General features: G+C 45.3%; 1 protein-coding gene across 1 annotated transcript; it reads left to right on the top strand.

Annotated features, from left to right (window-relative positions):
* Nucleotides 1–3455: 3455 nt before the first annotated feature.
* On the top strand, nucleotides 3456–8773 carry LOC146037169 (uncharacterized). The gene is made up of 2 exons (XM_083161137.1): nucleotides 3456–4100; nucleotides 4696–8773. Exons 1-2 carry the CDS (start codon nucleotides 3488–3490, stop codon nucleotides 7653–7655), a joined length of 3573 nt encoding a protein of 1190 aa, XP_083017263.1. The 5' UTR covers nucleotides 3456–3487; the 3' UTR covers nucleotides 7656–8773.
* Nucleotides 8774–10052: the final 1279 nt, after the last annotated feature.

Here is a 10052-nt window from a genome sequence, read left to right as displayed (position 1 = left end):
CAGGTCATTTCTACATTTTAAAATTGAAACTGGAATCACAAATATTCCGAACGATCCACCTCAATGCAATATCCCTCTAACGACAGTACAAAATATAATATAATAGTCTGCCCCCAGTCCTGTATTATGTGATTTGCAATGCGTGTGTATAATGTTACGCTGTACAATTATAAAATAAACCACTGTATATTGAATAAGCCATTTCTGTTGTATATGTTCCTATGTGGTGGCAGGGGTTGTTAGGTCGACAGTCAAACTGTTGACCACTATTGGCCGACATTGAAAAGGTTGACAAGAATATTATTTCTTTGTGTCTATCTTGGAGTAAGTCGGCTTGGACACGGTATAACGGTACTGCACTCGCCAGTCTTCGGGCACGACACTATTATATTCCCCATCCACTGGGATGGTAAAAAAAAAAGCTGTGAAAAACTAATGTTGACCTTTTTCATGTCAACATTTTTGCTTGTGTCGACCTTTTTGACCATGTCGACTTTTTCATGTGTCAAATTTAGGGCCTGATTAATGGGGAGCTCTGTGGTCCAAGCTCATGTTTGTTAGCGAAGCAAAAACGCATGCAAATGCCATGCTGCGCTGCAGAGGGGCAGATGTTACAGGTGCAGAGAGAGTTAGATTTGGGTGAAGGGTGTTCAAACTGAAATCTAAATCGCAATGTAAGAATAAAGCAGTCGGTATCTACCCTGCACAGAAACAAAATAAATGTATTTGCTCCCCTTGCAGAACAACATGGTGTTCAAGACGGGATGAGGTCAAAATCCAGACAATGTCAAAATACCAACATTTAAAATCCCGACATGGTCAAAATCCCGACAAGGTCAAAATACCGACATATAGAAGGTGAAAAAAGTCAACATGACTTTCGGTCGACAGGTGGCGAGGTCGACATGGGTTTTTTCACTGTTTTTTGACCCGACGTGCTGACAGGCAGTATTTCACGCCCTACCATCCACTAGGGCGTGGTGGGAGAATAAAATAGTGTGCCGAGCGCAGCGAGGCACCGTGCCTGAAGCATTGCGAGCGAAGCGAGGGGCTGCGGTTGACTTCCAACTGTGTCCATGTTGACCGTGTCGACATTCGGGTAAAAAAAGTGAAAAAAACCCATGTCGACCGAAAGTCATGTTGACTTTTTCACCTGTCTACATTCTATATGTCGGTATTTTGACAGTGTCAGGATTTTAAATGTCGGTATTTTGACCTTGTCGGGATTTTAAATGTCGGTATTTTGACCTCGTCGGGATTTTAAATGTCGGTATTTTGACCTTGTCGGGATTTCTTACTGAATCCATTCCAGACACAGTTACCTGCTTTTCTGCTTTACTGAATCACGCCCTTAGTCTGGGACGATGGCTGCTCCGGCCATGATGGCTTCTTATTTCCATGTAGCGCAGATCCGATGCGCCGTAGAAATGTGCGGCATGTACAGAATCTTATGTGGGCCTGGGCAATAACTGAACCTGCCAATCCATGCTGGGCTTCCAGCGCTACAACACACATTTACTAAGATTGAAAAAATGAATATAAATGCATCTGTTACTAAATGTGTGTTTTGGCACTGGAAGCTTAACATCGATTAATCGATCTGAATTCTTCCAACATCGATCACAAAACAAAGAAAATTAACTTGTTGTAATTCTACCTGATGGTTTCTCTTGCAGCCTCCACCTGAGGCTCACTAACCCTTATTTACAGATAGATGATTGCACCTGCTGTGGACTTTAGGCTGAGTGGGTGCTAAAATGCAGGACCTCTAGTGTGAAGGGTTGCACTGAACAGCACAGTCTCAATCCAGCTATGTTCTGTACAGGACACATTTAGTGCTGCAGATAATCTGATCTATTTGAATATAATGTGAAATCCCTGAGGAGAGGTGAATAAGATTAGCGGCCGTCCCCATTCCGTTATGTTTCATGTCTGTTGGATTCCTTAGCTGGGTACAGTCACTCTCCAATTCCCTGTCTCTCACAGGTGCGCTGCTCTTCTCCCTGTCCGTCTGGGCCATTACCTGTTTCCTCAGCAGCCGCTGCAAGAACAAAGTCACCAGCGCTGCAGACCCGGAGCGTAGCTCACACAGGAACCGCGCAGGAAGGACGCGTAGCTGCCTGGAATCGCCCCATCCCCCTAACAGCATGTTCCCTGAGTGTCTATCGGACCGGCCGGCTGCGACTCTACATCTGCTGGTTACAAAGCCTGAGACCGCTGGGTTCTGCTCGGCGCAGTCTGCGTTCTGTCAGCCTCATGGGCACCAAACACATGTGGACAGGTTTCAATGTTCGAAGTTGGGAGCCTGGAAATCTGAGAGACAGGGGTTGGGCAAATGTGTGAGCGCCCCGGTTCTACAAGTGTTTGGTGCTGGGAGAGGAGAAGGTAACATGCACCAGCCTGCAGGGAAACCACATGGAAATCCGCTACAATTACCCAGTGACGACCCTTTTCCCCCAGTGCCACCAGAATTACCCTACGGTGCAGTAAATGCGGCACAAACGCTGCCTGCTGGTAACGGTCCCAGCGATGACTGTAATACCGGGAGTGCCGTCCACACATATGAGAACCGTCAGGATAGCTGCAGGGAAGCTGGTGAGTTTGCTATGTAATGGAGATATAACCTTTATATATATTATACATCATGGATATCCTGGAAACCTGGACTGTAATGGTTGCATTTGGGAAAATGTTATAGGTGAAGCAATGCAGAAGCCCCCTGCCAGTCCTGCAATTCCCGCCCCTTCTCTGCCCATCACCCACGGCAGGTGCCCAGCCTCCAGTGTACCAGCCCCCGCAGACGTCCCTGTTACTGGCAGGTGCAGGAAAAATCTCCAAACACAATCAAACCAGATGTATTAAGCCTTGGAGAGAGAGAGAGAGCGAGAGAGAGAGAAAGTATGAGCCAACCAGTACTTAACTGTCATTTTTCAAACACAGTTTGTGTTGTGACAATTAGGAGCCGATTGGCTAATATTTTATCACTCTCTCCGCTTTATCTCTCGGGGCACCCGGGACTGGGGGAGGGGCCGACTCCGCACCCATTTGTTTTTACTTACCTTTCCTGAGTCCATTGCTGGTGCTGAAGTTGTGGTAAATAATTGCAAGCTCAGTTACAATTTGTCCCTGGAATATGGTGGGTGCCATGTTTCCAGAGACCTGCACATGTGCAATAGTCTACTGCGACGTAAAGAGGAAGGGGCCCACCCAGAGTCTGAGCACGGGCCCCTTCTCTTTTAAACCACCCCTACACCAAGGCTTAGTACATCTCCCCCACATGAGCTTTGTCCCTGGCTCTTTTTCTCCCGCTCATCACTATCCCACAATCACCACCCAGATGTCCCCCTGCCATGAAGGGCCAACTGTTGGTCCCGAGGGGCAATGCGCTCAGTATGGTATGTTTGGCCCAGAAATGTAAAGATGGTTTCTGATTGAGGTTTCCTCTCTTTCTGGTCTGCTGACATATTTTGAAGCACACACTGAATTGATGGGAGCAACGCTTAATACAGATCCTCCAGCTCACGTCGATAACCAGTCATTAGAAGATGGCGACGGATTTGGCAAAGTATCAACTTGTAAAAAATCTAAGACCTGGAGCACGTTCTATGAGCTAGAGCATAGCCATAGCCCCAGGGGAACCATCAGTGACCAGGAGGACCTGATCTGCGGACCATGTGAAGGGGCTACCAATGGAGAAGAACTTGGAGAAGGATCCACCACCACTGAGGATGCCTATCACGGAAAAGAATTTAGCTTCTTCTGGTCTTCATCCGATATCTCTGGCACACAGGGATGTATCGAAGGCCACAATCATCGGATATTAATGGAGCATCTTCCAGGAAGTGATCATGATGCTCAGCCTACAGGCAACGAACCAGGACCATCAAGACCAAGGAGTGAAGATTGGGCCAAACATAAACCTTCCATGCCACATGAGGGGCTACCGGGGCAAAGTGTGGAACACCAGGCAGATCGCTGTGATGACTTTCAGCCATGTGAGGCGGTGGCGGAAGTTTTAAATCCACTGGAAACATCTGGACAGTGCAAGAGAACGCAGAAGGCCGGGCATGCACCCCCCTTCCATGAGGAACTATTTGAAGGTAATATAGTTTTTTCGATCTCTTTCTCAAACTCTCACAGCGGACTTCTTGGTGCGATCACCTATATGTCTATCTGGAAATAGGGATTAGGGGCATTATTAAGGTCTGCAAAATATATTGAGCAAAAAGCAATTGCAGTTCCACTTTTGGCCACCAGTGGGTGTGACCTAGAGCTCTTCTCGTTGGTCTATATATTTATTGTGTGTAAACTACAATAGAGCAGGATTCCTATATACCATATTCATATGTGTGTATTATACATATAAGTATATATATATAGATGTAGTGTTATTTGGCTGGAAAAAAGATTGTAACGATGCCATTAGTATTTTATTGGATTAAAAAAGTAAATGTTTTGTTTATGGTGTGGAGGGATAGGCAGAGACAGGCAGCATGCTGGTGACTACAGGAGATGTGCTCATTTCACCGTATTTTCCATGGACATCCACATTATTCCTCTATACCACTGTGTTTGGCATTATAGTGTTCCCAACATTTGGCTCTTTATGCGTATTACATCATATAGGCTGAAGTGATATAATGACTTTGTGCTGTGAGTTCATTTTACCTAAGAGGGTTTTGTTTTATCTTACAGAGAGAATCTCGTTCCCAATCTCCGAATCCTCTGAAAGTCCATGGCCAAACCCAGCAATTTCCACCAAGAAGCCTTGCGTTAGTTTGCCCAATTTAGGCCTATATGGTAACCATGATGCCAGTGTTACTTGTGCCACTCCACAATTAATACCCAAAGAACTAGCTCATAATGGGAAAGATCATCTTGGCAAAGATGTAACCCTATCCAGTCTTGGTTTACCGATTATTGAAATCGGAACACAGTCTCTCATTAATGATGAAATTAGGCTGAGAAATGTGTCACCTAGTACTCTAGGTCCACCAAGTAGTGACGTTCAAGCTGGATGTGCCGGAAGAGCACAGAATAGGCTGCCTAGTGGTCTAGTACGACAAGCCTTGGATGCCAAAACAGAGGATCGTCATCTTCTACCAGCCATTAATACCCCAGCTGGACTTATTAGAGAAGACATGTTCCAAGTGACCTCTAGTAAGCAACAGCTACCAGTTATTGACTGCCAAACAGAAGGTCTGCTAAGAGATGAGAGCAGGACCATTAATGTGTCCCTGAGTAATCCAGGTCTTCTGGCCATTATTGATGGTCCAAATACGGACATTGGAAAAGAGGAGAAGAAATCAGATGACATATTGACTAATAATTCTGGTCTTCCAAATATTAGTGTCCAAACAGAGACTCTCCCAGCTAATGAATGCAGGATACACGATCCGTCACTTTCTACCATCGGTCTGCCAACCATTGATGTTTTAAAAGTCAATGAGAATGTAGCAGAAGGCCAAACTATGGAACCAGAAATGCAGAATATTGACCAAGCGGTGAATGCTAAATGTGATATTGCCATCTCTGGAAGTGAGGACCCTAGTTTTGGTGACCCAACGATAAAGTCTCAAGTTAGTCTTCTATTCAGCAAACAAGAATCAGAGATCACTTCTGATTCTATCGATCCAATAAGTAAAAGAGACAAATCAGATGTTATAGAATGTGAAACCATTCTACAAATGCCACCAAAGTCGGAGGAAACTACAGCCGACTGTAGACAGGGGACAAATGCAGTCAGCGAGTCCTCGTTGCTTAGCCGATCAGATATCGGAATCAGTACAGAAACCCAACTCACACCTTCTGGGTCTTACTCAGATTTAATTCAGGGACTCTCTGAGTGGCCAAAGTCTGAGGATATTTTCAAACGTTCAAGCACCATAAGTTTGTCCTCAAATTACAATATCCTGGATGGTCATACAAGTCTTCACTGCAAATCAAGCACAGAACATCTGTGTGATAATTCTTCCACGGTATTACAGGACGAGCACTCTTCGGCCAACACGGACAATAGCATTGCGATGAGCAACGTCCAATGTCATGATACCGATGACCATACCAATGGAGAAGTGGAAACATCATCACTTAGATGTGGGTTCTTCTATTATGATCAAGAAACTGAAGACAAAGTGAGTTTAGCTAATAGTGAGATGATGACCACAAGTTCCAAAACGATTACTGCAAAAAGTCAAAAGACGCCGGACGCATGCAACACATCACAAGAACAGCCAGACTATAATGTATATATTCCAGCCTGCATCGGTCAAACGGAGATGTCCCATCTAGATTCACCAGTCATGCTTCATCAAGACGTTGATGGTATAGATCATACAGGCCACATGCAACAGATTCTACATACAGTAGTTAGTCTAGACAAGACAGTCATTAACGACCCACCACAGAATCCAGAAGATAATCATCTGTTGACTCCCGTCAATAATGGACAAGCGGACCCTTTGAAGGACTTCTCTTGTCCTCTTGGTAAAGCTGTGCTTATTAGTCCAGCAGAGGTTCCAGTAACAGGTGGCAAAACACAGGAATACAGAAATATTAATGATATACAAATGTCCACTGGTGCTATTCCAAATTTGGACAACATAGGACAGTCTGTAGGCAACCTCGACATGTCAACCTTCGGCCATGGAGAACAGAGCGATGTAGAGGTTCACCGAGAAGAGACGGACATTGGAAGCAAAGTTAAACTGGAAGATGTAGCTACTTATGATACGGCAGATAAAGACAGACCAAAAGAAAAGCGACATAGACTGGGAGGACCCAGGACAGAGGATTACGGACTGCGAGATTATGAAACAAACAATATATTTCTATGTAATCTAAATGGTGATGTCCTTTGTGATCAGTCAGGTGGCCGAGTCAAGATCGGTACAAAGGAAAAGTTACTGGGCACCGGTGGTGCAGGCAGTAAAAAAACTAGTGTAAAATTTCATGGTGACCAAAAATCAGAAAGAAATAAAACACTTCAAATGTGTAATGATCTCACTTTACCACCCATCAGGGACCACAAACCAGGCCTGAAAGAGTACCTATCTGCCAGACTTTCTAGGCAACCATTTCACTCGGTATTTGGTATGTCATTAAGGGCTCCGGTTGTGGAAGGTGATGTAGGGATGGGGGAGGTATCTACAGGAGAGGACCGGTCGATCAATCACTCTAGCAAGATCAGTCCATGCCCTGTGCTGGCGGAGGGATATACACAAGACCTGTTTATGTGTAACAGTCCTGGGGTGTATAAGACTATGGACAGTAAGGACTATCTAACTTACCTGTATGCCAGAAGTCCAAAGCTGAAGACGACTCCAGGTTCCGGTGGAGGTATAGGCAGCGCCGGGGATGAGATCAGTGTCTTGGCACACCTGAATTTCTGCAAAGTGGCTGGGAGTTTACCAGTGGCTGCTAAAGACCCCAGAACTGTGCTAGATGTACCGGACCCTCTATCAGTAACCACTAAACCAGATCACGTATACATACCACCTAGCAAGGAGGAGCTGAGGGCTGACCAGGAGCTGAGTGTCTTGAACATCATGTGCAGCTTAAAGAGAAGCCTGGAACTGTCTGAGATGTATGACATGGAGAGGACCTCAGATCCATGCACCGATTGCGTGGTGACCCAGAAGAGAGATATCCGATAACATGGTACTGTAGTCTACACCATGTGGGATTCTTTTATTAATGTTTTCTGCTGAACAGTTTCCTTCAAACACGTTTGTCTTCTCCCTGACTCCCTCCAATGTTTCCCTCTACCTTTCTGTTTCTGCTCCTCCTCTGTGTGTCTGTCACCCCTGTGTGTTGGTGTCACAGTGTATACACCTGTCTCTCCATGTCTCTGTCACCCCCTGTGTGTTAGTGTCTCAGTATATACACCTGTCTCTCCATGTGTCTGTCAACCCCTTTGTGTTAGTGTCTCAGTATATACATCTGTCTCTCCATGTCTCTGTCACCCCCTGTGTGTTAGTCTCTCAGTATATACACCTGTCTCTCCATGTGTCTGTCAACCCCTTTGTGTTAGTGTCTCAGTATATACATCTGTCTCTCCATGTCTCTGTCACCCCCTGTGTGTTAGTGTCTCAGTATATACACCTGTCTCTCCATGTCTCTGTCACCCCCTGTGTGTTAGTGTCTCAGTATATACACCTGTCTCTCCATGTGTCTTTCATCCCCTTTGTGTTATTGTCAGTATATACACCTGTCTCTCCATGTGTCTTTCATCCCCTTTGTGTTAGTGTCTCAGTATATACACCTGTCTCTCCATGTCTGTCACCCCCAGTATGTTAGTGTCTCAGTATATACACCTGTCTATCCATGTGTCTGTCACCCCCTTTGTGTTAGTGTCTCAGTATGTACACCTGTCTCTCCATGTGTCTGTCACCCCCTGTGTGTTAGTGTCTCAGTATATACACCTGTCTCTCCATGTGTCTTTCATCCCCTTTGTGTTATTGTCAGTATATACACCTGTCTCTCCATGTGTCTGTCATCCCCTTTGTGTTAGTGTCTCCGTATGTACACCTGTCTCTCCATGTCTGTCACCCCCAGTATGTTAGTGTCTCAGTATATACACCTGTCTATCCATGTGTCTGTCACCCCCTTTGTGTTAGTGTCTCAGTATGTACACCTGTCTCTCCATTTGTCTGTCACCCCGTGTGTTAGTGTCTCAGTATATACAACTATCACCCCTTTGTGTTAGTCTCTCAGTATATACACCTGTCTCTCCATGTCTCTGTCACCTCCCGTGTGTTAGTCTCTCAGTATATACACCTGTCTCTCCATGTGTGTCTGTAACCCCCTTTGTGTTAGGGTGTGACAGGTGTATATACTGAGAGACTAACACAAAGGGGTGATAGTTGTATATACTGAGACACTAACACACAGGGGGTGACAGACACATCGAGAGACAGGTGTATATACTGAGACACTAACACAAAGGTGGTGACAGTATCTCAGTATGTACACCTGTCTCTCCATGTGTCTGTCAACCCCTTTGTGTTAGTGTCTCAGTATATACATCTGTCTCTCCATGTCTCTGTCACCCCCTGTGTGTTAGTCTCTCAGTATATACACCTGTCTCTCCATGTCTGTCACCCCCTGTGTGTTAGTGTCTCAGTATATACACCTGTCTCTCCATGTGTCTTTCATCCCCTTTGTGTTAGTGTCTCAGTATGTACACCTGTCTCTCCATTTGTCTGTCACCCCGTCTGTTAGTGTCTCAGTATATACATCTGTCTCTCCATGTCTCTGTCACCCCCTGTGTGTTAGTCTCTCAGTATATACACCTGTCTCTCCATGTCTCTGTCACCTCCCGTGTGTTAGTCTCTCAGTATATACACCTGTCTCTCCATGTGTGTCTGTAACCCCCTTTGTGTTAGGGTGTGACAGGTGTATATACTGAGAGACTAACACAAAGGGGTGATAGTTGTATATACTGAGACACTAACACACAGGGGGTGACAGACACATCGAGAGACAGGTGTATATACTGAGACACTAACACAAAGGGGTGATCGGTGTATATACTGAGACACTAACACACGGGGTGACAGACAAATTGAGAGACAGGTGTATATACTGAGACACTAACACACAGGGGGTGACAGACACATCGAGAGACAGGTGTATATACTGAGACACTAACACAAAGGTGGTGACAGTATCTCAGTATGTACACCTGTCTATCCATGTGTCTGTCATCCCCTTTGTGTTAGTGTCTCAGTATATACACCTGTCTCTCGATGTGTCTGTCACCCCCTGTGTGTTAGTGTCTCAGTATATACACCTGTCTCTCAATTTGTCTGTCACCCCGTGTGTTAGTGTCTCAGTATATACAACTATCACCCCTTTGTGTTAGTCTCTCAGTATATACACCTGTCACACCCTAACACAAAGGGGTGATAGTTGTATATACTGAGACACTAACACACGGGGTGACAGACAAATGGAGAGACAGGTGTATATACTGAGACACTAACACACGGGGTGACAGACAATTGGAGAGACAGGTGTATATACTGAGACACTAACACACGGGGTGACAG

This window comes from Crinia signifera, chromosome 9 (assembly GCF_055691185.1).
Source record: "Crinia signifera chromosome 9, ASM5569118v1, whole genome shotgun sequence".
Taxonomy (NCBI): Eukaryota; Metazoa; Chordata; class Amphibia; order Anura; family Myobatrachidae; genus Crinia; species Crinia signifera.
The sequence above is the reverse complement of the archived record's forward strand: the minus strand, read 5'-3'. Positions and strand labels throughout refer to the sequence as shown.